At 48.1% G+C, this 17,673-nt stretch overlaps 1 protein-coding gene across 3 annotated transcripts in view; it reads right to left on the bottom strand.

The window, feature by feature from the left end:
• The window catches only part of NCOR1 (nuclear receptor corepressor 1), a 110,842-nt gene that overhangs the window by 61,737 nt on the left and 31,432 nt on the right, over positions 1 to 17,673 (bottom strand). For 2 of the 3 annotated variants that reach the window (XM_081890106.1, XM_081890108.1), the window contains exons 7-15: positions 15,370 to 15,426; positions 14,860 to 14,912; positions 12,591 to 12,657; positions 11,301 to 11,473; positions 10,952 to 11,014; positions 9,853 to 9,943; positions 8,402 to 8,580; positions 6,513 to 6,567; positions 6,071 to 6,223 (exon numbers count right to left, since the gene is read on the bottom strand). In XM_081890106.1, coding sequence (XP_081746232.1) covers positions 6,071 to 6,223; positions 6,513 to 6,567; positions 8,402 to 8,580; positions 9,853 to 9,943; positions 10,952 to 11,014; positions 11,301 to 11,473; positions 12,591 to 12,657; positions 14,860 to 14,912; positions 15,370 to 15,426 — 891 coding nt within the window. The remainder of the gene's footprint in view (positions 1 to 6,070; positions 6,224 to 6,512; positions 6,568 to 8,401; positions 8,581 to 9,852; positions 9,944 to 10,951; positions 11,015 to 11,300; positions 11,474 to 12,590; positions 12,658 to 14,859; positions 14,913 to 15,369; positions 15,427 to 17,673) is intronic. The other variant, XM_081890107.1, reaches the window with a different exon arrangement.

The raw sequence follows: 17,673 nt of genomic DNA, 5'->3' as shown, positions 1-17,673 counted from the left end.
CGTGCAGCGCCCATACAGGATAGCCAGCACCAGCAGTGCCAAGAGCAGCGCGGCCAAGAGCAGCGCCAGCAGCGCGGCGGACTTTTTGCCCACGTAGAAGCCCAAGCGCAACTTGACGGTCATGGTGGCCGGTTGAAAGCGAGGGGGGGAGCCTGAGCGACTGAGGAAGAAATTCAGCACAGGATCCGTGCTTCGCAAGACGAAAAATTCGCAAGACGAAAAAACTCGCAGAACGAATTAATTTCGTCTTGCGAGGTACCACTGTATACCTTGCCAAGAAATCGCTAATGAAACAGTGAGAGTTCCTTCTTCCGTTCTCGCGATCTAGAGGGAGGGGAACGGATGGAGGACCCAGCGATCGACTGCGATCTACCTAAACCTCCCGGGGATCGTCCGCTGGATAGCGATCGACCTGTTGGACATTCCTGGTGTAGGGTTTACCCCTAAGCCTTTTCTTCTCCCAAAAATATCCCACATCAGTTAACAAACATGGATGCATATGCTATAATGTTACTGTTATAGTTAAATCAATTGTTTCAATTGTTATTAAGGAAATGATTCTTTTTCTCCTTCCAATAAAGTACAGCAGAAAAGTTGTCCAAATGTAAGCAGTTAAATTATTAAACCTCACAATAATTTCATAATTATCTGTCAATGTCTTTCTAATAGTATAACAGTAACAATAGTATAACAGTAACAATAGTATATCGGTAATTTTTTATATAACTGTAAAAACTGCTCTGAAAATTTATTACTCCAAAAATGAAACCTTCATCTGGTTGTAAATATTAAGATTATACCAGCAATAATATAAAATGATTTAAATCAAGTCTTACTGACTAGTGATTTAAATCAAATAGATTTAATCCACCCTGTGTTGGAGAGTCAAGATCAGGCTTCTATCGACACAACCATTTTCTCACAATTCTCTGCAGGTGGGGACAATGCAAGCCAGCAAGAAACCCAAAACCTTGTGGCTGAACGCACTCCGTTTTCAAATCACTGCTAAAACACCCCTAAAAACATCAACGGGCGATTGACAGCTATTCAGAGATTTCCCGGAGCCCCCAAACAACAATTTTTCTACACATTGCTGTCTTGGATCCACAACCATGGCCTCCACCTCCTGACCCCAAACAGTTTCAGCCAGAGGGAGTGAAGCTGATGAGCGATCACTGCTCTTCCACACGCGCCTCCGGCCGTAGCTCAGTGGCAGAGCACACACTTGGCCTAAACAAGTTCTCAGGTTTGAGCCCCTGTGTCTCCAGGTGGGGCTAGGAGAGACCCTCCTGCCCTGGAGAGAGCTGCTGCCAGTCAGTGCAGACAACACTGAGCTAGGTAGGCTAATGTCCGACTCAGTATAAGGCAGATTCCTATGTTCCTTTTAAAATCAGACCTTAATTCAGAACCAAGAGGACTGGAAACTTGGCTTTTCCGGAAGAAGAGAGGGGAACCTGCCCCGTTGTATATTGGGGGGGGGTGTAGAGAGAGTCTCCTCCTTTAAATTCCTGGGAGTTTACCTTAGCAAGGACCTCACGTGGAAAATCAACATAACTCAGGTGGTCAGAAAGGCCCAACAGAGACTCAGGGTCTTGCGAAAGAATAATGTTAAACAATAACTGATGAACTCCTTTTACCGGTCCACAATAGAAAGTGTCCTTTCAGTTAGCTGCCCTGGTTTTCTGAACCGCGAAGGGCGGGGTATAAATAAAAATTTATTATTATTATTGTTGTTGTTGTATCAAAGTGTGGTATGCTGGCCTGACAGCCACAGACAGAAAGTCTCTACAGAGGGTGGTGAATACAGCACATGATATCATGGGCTGTCCCTTGAGTCCGCCAGATGACATTGCAAGGGATCATTGCCTTAGGAGAGCGAGAAAAATTCTCAGGGATTACTCACACCCCGGCCATCACCTCTTTCATCACCTCTTTCATCATCTCGTGCAGGAGATATCGAAGTATAATCAGCCATACCAACAGGTTAAAAAATAGCTTCCATCCGTGGGCTGTTAGGTTGTTAAACGGAAAATAACAGCGAAATTGTCTTGCGAGGTGGTGTGTTGTTCAAGAAGAGATTGAGTGGGGGGGAGGCTCATTTAATTTCATTGTACAGTGGTGCCCTGCAAGACGAATGCCTCGCAAGACGGAAAACCCGCTAGACGAAAGGGTTTTCCGTTTTGGAGGTGCTTCGCAAAACAAATTTTCTATGGGCTTGCTTCGCAAGACGAAAATGTCTTGCGAGTTCCTGCGGGTTCCCCCCCCTTTTCCCAAGCCGCTAAGCCGCTTATCAGCTGATCCGCTAAGCTGCTTAACAGCTGATCCGCTAAGCCCGCTAAGCCGCTAATAGCGCTAATCCGCTAAGCTGCTAATGGGCTTGCTTCGCAAGACGAAAAAACCGCAAGGTGAAGAGACTCGCGGAACGGATTCTTTTCGTCTTGCGAGGCACCACTGTATACAGGTTGACAATAAAGGTATTATTATTATTATTATTATTATTATTATTATTATTATTATTATTATCATCATCATTAGCCACAGTCCACAGCTTCCATCCCCAGAATCTCCAAGTGGGGATGGGAGAAACCCACATGGGACCATAGAATTGTAGAGTTGGGAGGGACCACAAGAATCACTTAGTCCAACCCCTCTGCAATGCAGGAAATCCGCTCCACTTACCTGTGGTGAGGAGTTGCGGTGGACTGTGTGGCCACCCCCTCTTTCCTCCGTGATGGGGGGATGAAGTCCCACATTGCTGGGGGGGGATCCCGGCCACGTCAGCGCCATCCGGCCAATCCGGTGGCTGGAGGGCGTGGCTGGGAACAATTTAAACAGTGGCGCGATCCGGAGGACTTCCTCTTGGCTCGCTGCTTTAAACTCCCGCCCTCCCTCCCTAATTTTCAGGTTTAATTTGCATTGGCCTTGCTATGGACATCGGTTGGTCGCCACTTGGCAAACTGGCATGGGGCCATTTGGTTTTCACGTACCTTGTAGCAAACGTCACAACTTGTAAGGTTTTGTGGTTAGGCATCGTTTGACCTTATGATAGGGGAGGGGAGGTGTGGCCATCACCTGCCCCTTCAAGCTTAAGGGTATTCTGTTAAAGGAATCCAGAGGTGTGGATCTTGTCCTAAGCCCGGGGCGGGGCTAGGGCCATGACACAACCCTGACGGGAACATCTGGAGGAGCTTGAGTTGGTCTGCATCAACGGGACTCCCCCTTCTGGCGATTTACCCTTACCAGACTTCCTGCGCAGCGGGCAGGAGTCAGATATAGTCGGGTCCATTCAATGCCTAAGCCAATACTGCTCACAGTCTGTAATCAATAAAGTTGTGGCCAAGATTTGCCCAATAACATTAACATAATATCTGTGTCCTGGTGTCTTATTCTTTATGAGGGGGTGGTTGCGGGGTCTTGACACGAAACTTTTTGCCCCAATGTGAGTATCGAATCCACAACCCTGATTAAGAGTCTCATGCTCTACGAACTGCCTGAAACCACAGAGAGCCTCTGCCGGTCACTGTGAACTCGACTTGTACACGGCCATTTCCTATGTTCCTGTTTAGTTTGTCCCTAAAAGAGCCGGAGGGAAACCAGATTGGGGAAAGGCTGGCCAGAAAATGTTCCTTGGAAAGTTAACGGGTCAGATCCATTGACTTCTTGTTCTCGCCGCCAATGTACAAGCAGAAACATCGTCCCAAGGGAGGTGGGAGAGAATTACTGGGACTCTGTGTTCCAGCCTGCGTCACATCAGATAAGCAGAGGGGGATTCCAGAAGATTCCCAGGTCCCAAATGGTGGGGGGAAAGGAGGAACAGGAGGGAGAATTTACTGGGCCATGCCTGGTACAGTGGTGCCCCGCAAAACGAATGCCTCGCAAGACGGAAAACCCGCTAGACGAAAGGGTTTTCCGTTTTGGAGGCGCTTCGCAAAACAAATTTCCCTATGGGCTTCCTTCGCAAGACGAAAGCCCATAGGGAAATCTCCGGGACAGCAGGGAAGCGCAGCGCGTCTTCCCCACTGTCCTCGGACCTCCTCCGAAGGCTGGCGGTGGGGCGGAGAGACCTCCTCCCCCCGCCAGGATTTGGAAGGCTCCTCCGAAGGCTGGCGGTGGGGCGGAGAGCCCTTCTCCCCGCGCCAGGTTTCAGAAGGCTGCTCCGAAGGCTGGCGGTGGGGCGGAGAGCCCTTCTCCCCCCGCCAGGTTTCGGAAGGCTGCTCCGAAGGCTGGCGGTGGGAGGAGGTTTTTCCTTCCCACCGCCAACATTCAGAATGCTGTTCTGAATGTTGGCAGTGGGGAGGAAAAACCCTCCTCCCACCGCAAGCCCCGGGAACAGAGGAGAAGCGCTGCGCGCCTTCCCCTCTGTTCCCATACCTGTCCAAAGGCTGGCGGTGGGGCGGAGAGACCTCCTCCCGCCGTCAGCCTTCGGAAGGCTGTTCCGAAGGCTGGCGGCGGGAGGAGGTCTCTCCGCCCCACCACCAGCCTTCGGAAGGCTGTCCTGAAGACTTGCGGTGGGAGGAGGGTTTTCCTTCCCACCGCCAACATTCAGAATGCTCTTCTGAATGTTGGCGGTGGGAAGGAAAAACCCTCCTCCCACCGCAAGCCCCGGGAACAGAGGAGAAGCGCTGTGCGCCTTCCCCTCTGTTCCCGTACCTGTGCTGAAGGCTTGCGGTGGGGAGAAAAGCCCTTCTCCGCACCGCCAGCCTGGCAAGCGGTCTCCATAGGAACGCATTAATTGATTTTTAATGCATTCCTATGGGAAACCGTGCTTCGCAAGACGAAAAACTCGCAAGAAGAAAAAACTTGCGGAACGAATTAATTTCGTCTTGCGAGGCACCACTGTACTTACAAGAAGAAGTGTGTATGTTTGTAAAAATAGAAGAGGGGTGAGTGAGTTTGTGCACGTCAGAACTTAAGAGCCCTACAGCTGGATCAGGCCACCGGAAAGTCTAGTCCTGCATTCTGTTCTCACATTGGCCCATCAGATGCCTCCACGAAGCCCCCAACCAGGGCAAGGAGACCGACAGCCCTGTGGTGCTGCTGCACTCGTCATTTAGTACCACATTTTTCACTCTAAGGACGCACTTTTTCCCCTCCAAAAATTAAGGGGAAATATGTGTGCATCCTATAGAGCGAATGCAGGCTGCGTGGCTAAGACCAAAGCCAGAACAGGGAGATGAAGCGCTGCGGAGCGCTCCGTCTTGCTGTTCTAGCTTGGGGATGGCTGCGCAAAGCCTCTGCAGGGCAGCGGGGTGCCTGCACCCCGCTGCCCTGCGGAGGCTCCAAAGGCTGTCCCCGAGGCCTGAAGCCTTTGGAGCACAGCGGGAACTTGCACTGCGCTCCAAAGGCTTCAGGGATCTTTGAGGCTGGCAGTGGGGGAAAGCAGCGCTTCTCCCCACCAGCCCCAAAGAGCAGGTCAAAAGGAACCTGAAGCCTCCAGAGCCCAGAGGGAACTCCCGCTGCGCTCCGGAGGCTTTGGGTGAATGCACCTTGAACACACCTTTTTTTAGAGGGGGAGAACAAGAAAAAAAAAATCCCTGTTCTCCCCCTCCTATGGTCTGGTGCGTCCTATGGTCCGGTGCGTCCTATAGAGCGAAAAATACTGTAATTGGAGGTAGTCTGCCCTGGCACACAGAGGCTCAGTTTGGCTATCCCGTTGTTGATGAGGTTAGTCTCCAAAATGAGATAAGGAGAGTCCTGCTAGGTCAGGGCCAATGGCCCATCTAGTCCAGTACCCTTTGACACAAACACACAAGCACCAAGCAGACACCCCTGGGGAACCCACAGGAAGGAAGGGCAAGGGCATCTCTCGCTCCGTGTGAGTGAGTGAGTGAGTGTGTGTGTGTGTGTGAGAGAGAGAGAGAGAGAGAGAGAGAGAGAGAGAGAGATATCTTTTTTCTTGGTACAACAGTGAAGTCTCCCGTTTTAATCCAAGGAAAAACCCTTTGCCCAGGCCATCAGTACATTTGGGGTGGGGGAAACTTCTTTAAAAACAGCACCCCACAAAACTTTGCATAGAAAATTACATAGATATATATATATATTTGTAAGATAATAATAATTTTAAAATTGCCTTTTTCAGTCGTGAGAAAACGAGCGGGTCGCAACACTCAACGCAACGCACCTGGTTCCTTCCCCGCCGCTTGCCGTAGTTCCTTCGCACAAGGGCCTTGTAGTTCTCATTTTTCTTGGTCAAATAATAATACAAGACACAGTCTGGAACATTCTGAAATGGAAAGATTTGCTTAACTTACGGACCCTCAGTGGGATACGCCATGTAAAGGCTCTCACCGTCAATTGTGCAGACCTGGGCTTAGAAGTGAGGGAATTACATTAGCCTGGGTCACACATAAAACGCTACACACCGCAGGTGCCTTTAGCCAAAGTGTGGCTTGTGTGAATATTTGTTGTAGAGAATTTTAATCAGGCATAGTTTGCAACTGCAAACCACTTAAGAAGCCATCTTGAGAATTAAGTGCACATTCCATCACAAAAAAAACAAAAATGCATCTCACCTTTCTTTCTAAGTAGGAAGCAATTAGGCCAAAGTTCTTAGGATGCTGGACAAATCTGATGGGGAGGAAAACACACAGAGAAAACCTCATGTTCTGCCATCCAAAATTAAAACCATCACAGTTACCAGGGCATTTTGCTAGACCCCTTTTGCAACCTGGTTAAAGGCAACTTCAAATATTAAAAAGGAGGGCTTCAAAATAGCCAAAGCACCCCCGCCCCAGTTTCAAGAAACCCTGCTTGGTCGCCCTGTCAACTTCTGGCATTTAACTGGAGGAAGGGCCATAGCCCAGTGGGAGAGTCCTGGCTTCACATGCAGAAAGTCCCAGGTTCGAGTCCTGGCATCTCCAGGTGAAAGACTGCTGGTCTGTGCAGACAACACTAAGCTTGATGGGTTGGCTTTGCAGAAGGCAACTGTGTAGGTTCCTATTAAATCAGCCCTCTAATTCAGAATCACAAGGACTCAAATCTTGTGGGAAAGGCCCTTTAAACTGAGGGGCTGTGCCTACCCCCTTGGCATGCCAAAGATCTCTGGTCCAATCCCTAATCTCCAGGTAGGGCTGGGAAAAGGCTTCCTTGCCTGAACCCCTAGAGAGCTGCTGCCGAACCATGCAAACAATACTGAGCTGGATGGATTAATGGCCTGGATCATTATAAGGCAGCATTCTGCGTTCCTTTTGCCGGACATCACCTGCAGGGCCTAAAAGTTTACACTCTCATCATCCATCAGGACTAGAAACCTGACCTCTGTTTTGGTTTTTTTAACGAAAGGTGAGCATTTCAGGGTTGAATACCCTGACTATACGTCACTTGCATGGCAACCATAGAAGACAAACAACTCTGACAGCTGAATCCAAAGTAATTGTGAGCATTTATTATCAATCTGTGTTTTGTCAATCATTAAGCGGCTATGTGAAATGAACCCACTGCTCCCGCAAATAGACCTTTCACAGGGCGAGCCAACAAAATAGAAGTCTTATAATTAACCAGTTTTTCCATTGTGTCCATATGTAGATATTACTGTTCCCAGCTTCAGAACTACCCAGGCTACAAAAGCATTGGTTTGAAGCTGACTTAATAATATATACACTCAGGGACGTGGGTGGCACTGTGGTCTAAACCACTGAGCCTCTTGGGCTTGCCGATCACAAGTTCGGCAGTTCAAATCCCTGTGACGGGGTGAACTCCCGTTGCTCTGTCCCAGCTCCTACCAACCTAGCTGTTCAAAAACATACCAGTGCAAGTAGATAAATAGGCACAGCTACGGCGGGAAGGTAAATGGCGTTTCCATGCACTCTGGCACTCATCATGGTGTTCCATGCGCCAGAAGCGGTTTAGTCATGCTGGACACATGACCCAGAAAGCTGTCTGCGGACAAACGCCAGCTCCCTCGGCCTAAAAGCGGAGATGAGCGCCGCACCCCATAGTCGAATTTGACTGGGCTTAACTGTCCAGGGGTCCTAATAATATACAATTCCCATCTGCCCCATTCAACCCTACCAACCATCAAGAATGATGGGAGCTGTAGTCCAGCAACACCTGGAGGTGAACAGGTTGCCCATCCCTGATTTAAAAGGAGGCAGAATTATGGTGGAGGTATCTAGGGGCAGTGAGAGCAAGTGATGGAGGGGAAGTAAAAGCAAGTGATGTTCCAGTTCATGGAAGGGGAACCTTTATCCCTCCAGGTGTTGATGGGACTCCCAAGCCCCATTAGCCCCATCTAATGGTCAAGGATGATGGGATCTGTAGTCCATGGGAGGGCCACGGATTCCCCATTCCTGAATTAGACCACCACTTGCCTTTACTGGCCCTAGTTTGTCGCCATGCAACCAATTTTTCTACTGTGCAATGCACACCCTTAAAAACCCCCACACAAAATAAAGAAAAGTACTTTTCTTTAAAGATCTCCTTCTCGTGGTCTGTCCAGACATTCATGAACTGCCGGTCCTTGTAGATTTTCATGGGGTCCTCCATCAGCCCGTTCATGTTTATGAACTTCACCCGCCTCTGTTCCGCGTCAAACATCATGGGAGGAATGACCGAGAGCTGGCGCATTTGTTTCTCGTTATTCTGCAAGACCGAAGTAGGAAAAACACACACAAAAATTTTATAGTGAAGTTTCTGTTTACAAGTAATGGACCCCCCAAGTCAGCCAAGACAGAGCCAAAATTGATTTTTAAAAAGGGGGGGAGGGGGTGTCAGCTCTTGCGGTTACATCTTGGACTTCCTTAGTTACAAGTACTGGAGAAGAAGAAGAAAAAGGATTGTTCTCTTTGGCCCACAGCATCTTTATCCAGTCCCAGCACAGCTTTTTTTGGAACAGGGAAGATGGTGGTGCTTGTTCATGAAAAGCTACCCTTTGCTGCAGATGATTTAAGGGGTTTGCCAACGTTGTAAGAAAATCCACATTAGGACAGGGAAAACATGCTGTGCTGGACATGGCGTAAGATCAGGCTATAAAAAGCACAGGTTATGGGATGTGTGCACCACGCCGGACTTCGAACTTCAGGATTCGAATCCATGTTCACACACGTAAGAATGTCCTAGCCATAAGGCTTGCTGCGTTGGTCTGGGCCAGACCCATCTTGACCCACAAAGCCCCCCTCTGACTAGCCTACCTCAGAAGAGCCCAGTTGGGTCAGGCCAAGGGCACATTCACACCCATACAGTTAAAACACTACGAGATCACTTTAATCATCCAAGGCTTCTCCCAAAGACTCCTGGGAAGTGTAGTTTGTTAAGGAGGCTGAGAGTTGTTAGTACAGTGGTACCTCGAGTTACATATGCTTCAAGTTACATACGCTTCAGGTTACAGACTCCACTAACCCAGAAATAGTGCCTCAGGTTAAGAACTTTGTTTCAGGATGAGAACAGAAATTGTGCTCCAGTGGTGCGGTGGCAGCAGGAGGCCCCATTAGCTAAAGTGGTGCTTCAGGTTAAGAACAGTTTCAGGTTAAGAACGGACCTCCGAAACGAATTAAGTACTTAACCCGAGGTACCACTGTATACCTATTCCCATCCCGGAGCTACAATCCCCAGAGTTCCCTGTGAAGGCAATTATAGCTCTGGGAAGGGACGATGGGGTCTCCTGACAAAGAGAAGAGGATGAAGCTTGTAAGAATATATCTGGCAAAGGACTCAGTACAAGATGACTGCATCCTCCCCTCTTCCAAATTCAAAGATGCTATGTGTGTCATGTTTTGGTTTTTTATCAGATTGTAAGTCTCGGCAGGCAGGGGACTGTCTTGTTTTCCTTGATTGTATGTAAGCCGCTCTGGGAGCCTTTTCAGCTGAAGAGCAGGGTAAAAATGCTCTAACATAAATAAGAAGCCTGGTTCTCACCTCCTGTTCCGAGAGCCCGTCGATTATCTCCGAGATTTCGTGCTCGCTCCGGGCGATGGTCGCCGAAAGTCCGGTCCCTCTCTGCCCCACCCTGGGGATGCAACAACAACAACAGAAAGGGAAACCAAAATGAAAAGATAAAAAGTAGCTCTTTTCTGAGAACAGGAAAACAATTGGCAATATCAGGGTGAGGTGTGGTCAGCCAGCCTCTTCAGGGCTGGACGGGACAGAATGCATGCTAGCTTTGGCAAAAGATGTGAGGAAAAGGTTGTTGTTTTTTAGCTCTCTCCTACATATAAATAGGGACGCGGGTGGCGTTGTGGGTTAAACCACAGAGCCTAGGACTTGCCGATCAGAAGGTCGGCGGTTTGAATCCCCGCGACGGACAAGCTCCCATTGCTCGGTCCCTGCTCCTGCCATCCTAGCAGTTTGAAAGCACATCAAGTGCAAGTAGATAAATAGGTACCGCTCTGGCGGGAAGGTAAACAGCATTTCCGTGCGCTGCTCTGGTTCGCCAGAAGCAGCTTAGTCATGCTGGCCACATGACTCGGAAGCTGTATGCCGGATCCCTCGGCCAGTAAAGCGAGATGAGCGCTGCAACCCCAGAGTTGGCCACGACTGGACCTAATGGTCAGGGGTCCCTTTACCTTTATATACATAAATAAGACGAGAACTGAGGATCACCTTATCAGCAGCAAGAGGGTCGGCCCTACCATGAGGCAGAGTAATGCAGCCACCTCAGGTGGCAGATAATGGAGGGACAAGGAACAGCGACAAGATTTTGGAGGGCAGAGATGAATGTGCTGTGTGGCCTGCTTTGAAACCCCTATGACAGCCTGCTGCTCTCAAGGGTGGTAAAGAAGGCTATCCTAACACAATGTTGATGCAACTGCAAAACGTTTTGATCCAGCCTGGGGAGGAGGCCTGAGCCCATTTCAGAGAGCCCCCAACTGACGCATGAAATTTGCACCACCCTAGGATGTGTGTGGGGTGGCCTCTTCCTTTTAAGGTGGCTTTTAAAAGGAGAGGAGGAGAGGAATCACAAAACAGGCAGAAGGATTCCCCAACTGAATTCATTATTTCATTCATTGAAACCCACCTTTCCTCTGAGGAGCTGAAGGTGGCGGACGTGGTTCTCCTCTTCATTTTGTCCTCGACAAGCCTGTGAGGGAGGTTGGGTGGAGAGTGAGTGACTGGCCCGAGATCACCAACTGAGCTTCATGGCAGAGTAGGGGGATTTGAACCCTGGTCTCCCAGGTCCTAGTCCAGCACGCTAACCACTGCACCACACTGCCTCTCCTGCACCACTCTGTGATATGGCCCTCTGATCAATGTCCCGCTCGGGAGGCACCACCCAGGTGCTGTTGGGGGGAATCAGAAGGCTGGACCAGATCGGCCTTTGCCAGCCTGGTGGCCTCCAGACCAGTTGAACCAGAACTCCCGTTTACCTCTGAAACCGCTCCTGCTGCTCCCTCTGCTTCCGGATTTCGGGGAACTGCTTCTCATAATACTCGCGGGTCTTGCTCTCCTTTGCCTTCCGGCGGGGGTTGTTCTCTATGCGGTCTACTTTCTTCTCCCAGGCTTCCATCAGCTGATCGTAACGCTGACAGATTTTCTGCTCCTGGTTAATTCCACACACAGCCCCGAACCCCCCAATTTCTGGATTAAAAAAAGCTCTCTCTCGCACAACGCTAGAATGCCACTGCGTGACACGAAACTGAAAAGATGGCAGCTTCAGAAGGCATACAGACCTGGTTCACAAATACTGCTGAACCATGGTTAGAGTAAACCATCATTAAAGCTGAGGCACCTTGGAGCCCATCACTTAAACCTGGGTTTGTCACATCACAGGATACTTAAAAGCATCAGGGAGAACAGGTGAACCTTGACAGCAGCTCGAATTTTTCGCCACTGTTCACCCATGGCTCTGTATATTTGGTGATGGCTCCTTAACCATGGTTAAGGAGGAGGTCCAAGTTTCCACGTAATGCTAAGCTATGGTTAATACCAACTAAAGTTTATAAGCCAGATACAAATCCTTGGCTAATGATTAATCTTAAAACAAGCTGACAAACCATAATTAAGGTACTTATCTGGGCTCTCACATAATGCTAAGTCACGATTTAATATAGTTTAATAATCCACGGTTTAGCATTATATGCAAACCAGAAATGCACCAAGCCGCCTAATTTTGCCCTGTTTCAGCTTCACTGGTGCTCAATCAGAGCTCTGTTTCGTTTTTAACAAAGGACACACAAAATCAAATGGTTGGTAATTTCGTAGGCACTTCTCATGTAAAACACACCCTTTTTGATGCATCCTAGTGTAGCCAAATTCCATTCATTTTTTATTTCATTGAGTGAGCTAGCATGTCTTAATGTCACAGTCAGCTTATTCACACCCAAATTTAATAGCTTCCATAATTAGGGGCATTTCTCTTACCTGTGGGGCTTGGGGTGCTGAGTTCTGAGCCCAGAAAGGAGAGCCATCTGTAAGGTTTGGGTATTTGCCACCTAGGCCCACTTATAGGCAGGTGAATGACGTGTGCTGCGCTTTGTGTATAAAGGACAACTCTCAGCACCAAAACAAATACCCTCGTAACTGACGGATGACAGCGAGTTTGGGGGTGCGTTTTAAGGGGAGGGAAAAGACAGCCTGTGCTAACAACAAGCTAACCGACCGCTCCCAATAATTTAGGCACAGGAAGACAAAAAATAAACAAAGAAATAGATCCATACCCTCTGTTTCCTGGCGTGATTCCTTCTCTTGAAAAAGAGGATCAGTTTTTTTCTCATGACTTGGTTCCTAACAAAAAAAAAGCATGAAGGGCATCAGAAGAGAGCTTGGCTGCTGGATCTGGCCAATGGGAGCCCACCGAGTCCAGCATCCCGTCTCCGCAGGGGCCAACCAGAGGCACACCCTCCCATGGGAAGCCTGCAAGAGGGACATCCCAATTTGCGGCCCCTAGCAACTAGGATTCAGAGATATCCTGCCTCTAGTTGGATCAGGCCAGTAGCACATCTAGTCCAGTACAGTGGTACCTCGGGTTAAGTACTTAATTCGTTCCTGAGGTCCGTTCTTAACCTGAAACTGTTCTTAACCTGAAGCACCACTTTAGCTAATGGGGCCTCCTGCTGCCACCGCGCCGCTACAGCACGATTTCTGTTCTCATCCTGAAGCAAAGTTCTTAACCCGAGGTTAGCGGAGTCAGTAACCTGAAGCGTATGTAACATGAAGCGTATGTAACCCAAGGTACCACTGTATCCTGTTCTCAAAGTGGCCTGCCAGCAGGATCTAAACACTCTCTCCCGCTGCGCTTTCCAGCAACTGGAAATATTCAGAGGCAGAGCATAGCTGGTAATAGTAATAATAATAATAATAATAATAATAATAATAATAATAATAATAATTATATTTATTTATTTATTTATTTATTTATACCCCGCCCTCCCCAGCCAAGACCGGGCTCAGGGCGGCTAACACCAGGTATAAAAACAATCAATCAAAATACAACTTAAAAACAAGGTTAAAGTACAACATTAAAATGCAGCCTCCCTTCAGTAGAAACTCAAATCAAAAACTTTTTGGGGATGAAAACGTCAAGTCTTCACCAAGGCTAACTATCCAGACTGGTCCTACATGGGCCAGAAAAAAGCCAGGGAAGTCCCCAAATAGGAGTTCCATCACAGAAGGAAATTGAAAAAGGAAAGAGGGGAAATGGATCAAGTTGATTCCAAGCCAAAGGCCAGGCGGAACAACTCTGTCTTACAGGCCCTGTGGAAAGAAATCAAATCCCGCAGGGCCCTGGTCTCATGAGGCAGAGCGTTCCACCAGGCCGGGGCCAGTGTTGAAAAGGCCCTGGCTCTGGTTGAGGCTAATCTGACTTCCTTGGGGCCCGGGATTGAATTTGTCCAATCCTCTTTTTTTAAAGTCTTTACAACAACAAAACCCCCAAATTAAACAAAAACCAAGAAAAAAGAGAAGGGGAGGAATACAAAGCCATCTTTCACAGGTAAATCTTGACTTGTCCCACACAGAGAAGGGTGGGCCCTCCCAGCTCCCACCTGGGAGCTTTTCTTTCTCCTTCCATCCTCCCACCCCGGGAGATCCTCCCTTCCCTTTCTCAACGAATCATCACCTTCCTCTGCTCCTTAACATGCAGAGGACCACACAAAATACAAAAGACCAGAGCAGAGCAGGAAAAGGAAAGAGAGCCAAGAGATAAGAATACAGGACCTGTATTTTAATCAACTGTTTTTTTAAAAAAAAGTTTTTACTGTATTTTATATTTGGTGTTAGCTGCCCTGAGCCCAGTCTTGGCCAGGGAGGGCGGGGTATAAATAAAAATTTTATTTTTATTTTTATTATTAATCAGTGGTACCTTGGTTCTCAAACGCCTTGGTACTCAAACAACTCGGAACCCAAACACTGCAAACCCAGAAGTAAGTGTTCTGGTTTGTGAACTTTTTCCAGAAGCCAAATGTGCTCCATTTTGAGTGTTACGCTTCCGATTTGAGTGTTACGCTGCGGTCTGTCCTTTTTTGCTATTAATTTTGCGTTTTTGTTTTTGCGGCTCTTTTTCGTTTTGTTTTTGTGACTGTGTGGAGCTACTGATGGACTGATTGTGTGACTGCAGTACAATGTTTACTGCTTTCAGTTTATGGATCCATGGCAAAATTTTAAATTTAACACGGTTAAATTCACGTTAAACGGCTGTTTTAGGGATTGTTTTTTAAAGTCTGGAACGGATTCATCTGTTTTTGCATTACTTTCTATGGGAAAGGGTGCCTTGGTTTTGAAATGCTTTGGTTCCGGAATGGATTAAGTTTGAGAACCAAGGTACCACTTTATTAAAGGAATGAAAAGGAAAAGAAAGATTTCTTAAAAAGAGAGAGAAGTGAGTAAAAAGGACTTCTCACTATCCATCTCTCAGTTGCATATACAACCGTCTTTTAAAGCCATCCAGGCCGGGGAACCATCATGTTGGTGGTGATGCGAGGAACTTACGTTTTGATGTTTTCATGGTACACCTTTGTGTCCGACGGCTGGTTGTAGAGCGGCTGTGAAGCAGGGGGTGGAAAGAAAACAAGGTAAGAAGCACAAGGAATCATGGAACTGTAGCGTCGGGTGGGGTCCAAAAGGTTGTCTGGCCCAACCCCTTGCAAAGCCAGAGCCACAGCACAGAACACATCAGGGCAAGATTTTTTTTGTTTAATAGCAAACCTCACTAAGAGGGCATTTCAAGCACCGCCACGCACGTGCGGCAGGCACAAAGCCAGCACAGCCAGGAACACCCGCCCGCCCTAGAAAGCTGGGCCAGGGTGTTCCAGTTCAAAGGAAGTTCACGACCCACCAAGACACTTAGTGCCCTCCCAGATCTGGAGAGCTCCCAACTCACTGGGAAGTGGGGCCCAAGAAACAGTGGGGAGAATCCCCACCACTGAGCTGGAAGAGCTAAAAGGAAGTTTGAGAAAGAGACGCACGTGGAAAGGGCACAAAGGTTATCGGGTTGCTCACCAGTTCGACTTTGGGGCCGAGGCCTTCGAAGATCTTGTGGGCTTCTTCGGCCTTTTTCTGCAAAACCCGGGGGGGGGGGGAGAAAGGCATCATTGGATGGCCCAGAAAATCAGCAAGGTGATATATATACACCCATGTATGTAGAAAGAGATATGTACACACGTTTCAATAATTGGATACAGATATACACCATAAAAGCAAAGCAAGATCCTAATCCTCATGGTTCCGAATAAAGGGTTGAAGCAGGAACACAAGAAGCCACCTGAGTCAGGCCCCAGGTTCAGTTCCCACAACTGCCAGGCAAAACTGGGAAAAGTCCTGCCTGAAATCCTGGACAGCACCTGCCAATCAGTTTAGACAATGCCGATCAATGGGCTGATTCAGCAGAAGTATGCCTGGAGAGCTCAGTTGGTTTAGCTCCAAGGTTGAAGGTTCAATTCCTGTATGGACTCCATGGTTCTAGGACAGGGGTCAGCAAGCTTTTTCAGCAGGGGGCCAGTCCACTGTCCCTCAGACCTTGTGGGGGGCCGGACTATATTTTGAGGGGCGGAATTCCTATGCCCCACAAATTACCCAGAGATGCATTTTAAATAAAAGCACACATTCTACTCATGTAAAAACACGCTGATTCCCAGACCGTCTGCAATTGGGCCAGATCTGGCCCCCGGGCCTTAGTTTTCCTACCCATGGTATATACACACACACCAGGGGTTTCTACAGATAGGCAGAGGTGTACACACAGAGAGAGAGAGAGGTTTCAATATAAATAGATGGTCTTACACACAGAAAGAGGTTTCTATGGATAGATGTGTATGGAAATACACAGTTTCAACAGATAAGGTAGGTCTACACGGAGAGTTCTCTATGGGTAGATAGATGTGGGCACCCACCCACAGATTTTGATAATATTGATTATGTTTACACACAGATAAGTTTCTATGGATAGATAGACAAGATATGTGCACCCACACAGGTTTAAATGGATATAGATAGCTGTCTGTAGACAAACACACACATGCTCCCTCCTTCTATCTGTCCCTTAATCTAAGACATAGCACTGGGGCACTTAAGAGAAAATACACACACACAAACATATAGATATATAGCTAGATACAAACACACACACACACATACATTAAGGAAACATTTCACACAACATTCTGAGAGCAAAAATATTTTCATCCCAAACCCAGTTCCATTACTGCCCTGGTGGGGGAAGTGTTTCCTATTTCTTTTATCCCCTGCCCAACCCTGGTTCTTCACCACCGAGATGCAAAGCTCCCCCTCAATGCTTCAGTGCTAAAATATGTTGTTGTCGTTGTTGATGACGATGATGGAGGGGGAGACAGACATTAAGGTCTACCATGCCTGAAGGGCCAGGAGGATGTTTGGATACTTGCACTTGGACCCAGGGGTTTGCTTGGTATCCAAAGAGCTTTGGGATCCGAATTTTAAGGACTTGCGCCCTAGCCAAAATATCCCTCCCCCAAGACCAGCTGAACTTTCCAGCTGAAACAGAGGTTATTCGCGCTGACCTCGCCTTCCTCTTTGACAGCATTCTTCTCCATGGAAATGGCTCTCGCTTACACAACGGGGAGAATAGAGATAGCTCTCTCTCTCACACACACAAACACACACACACACACACACACAGGTTACAGCCAGGCCTGTGTACATTCAGTGTCGCCACCACCATGTTGCATCAGGCAGGAGTTTGGCAACAGACACAGAGCACAGTTCCCATGGCTGGGCTCAAAAGATCGGGGGGGGGGGCATCCTCAATTAAAGCAGTCAGAGAGGTGGCTGGGTGGAATGGCCGGGGAAGGGGCTTCACGGCCCACCTGCCCCTCAGGTGACTAGCAAACGTGGAATGGATTATGCCAGTGGATCCCACAGTGGGCAGCATAGCTCCCTAGGGGGCGGTGGGATTGCATGGGGGGCACTAAGAGGCAATGGGGTGCTTGAGGTTTAAATGCCTCTCGGATTTTAAAAAGCTGGTGTCACTGGACTGAGTATACCGATTGTGATGAATTAATTAAACTAAATAGTTCTAATTGGATTTTGAATCAATGTGCAGTTAATTGTGACTGTCTTGAATTTTATTGTGCTATTATGCTCCTTAGTGGGGACGCGGGTGGCGCTGTGGGTTAAACCACAGAGCCTAGGACTTGCCGATCAGAAGGTCGACGGGTCCCTGATCCTGCCAACCTAGCAGTTTGAAAGCACATCAGTGCAAGTAGATAAATAGGTACCGCTCTGGCGGGAAGGTAAACAGCGTTTCCATGCGCTGCTCTGGTTCGCCAG

This window comes from Podarcis melisellensis, assembly GCF_964234715.1.
Source record: "Podarcis melisellensis genome assembly, chromosome: 15".
Lineage (NCBI taxonomy): Eukaryota > Metazoa > Chordata > Lepidosauria > Squamata > Lacertidae > Podarcis > Podarcis melisellensis.
The sequence above is the reverse complement of the archived record's forward strand: the minus strand, read 5'-3'. Positions and strand labels throughout refer to the sequence as shown.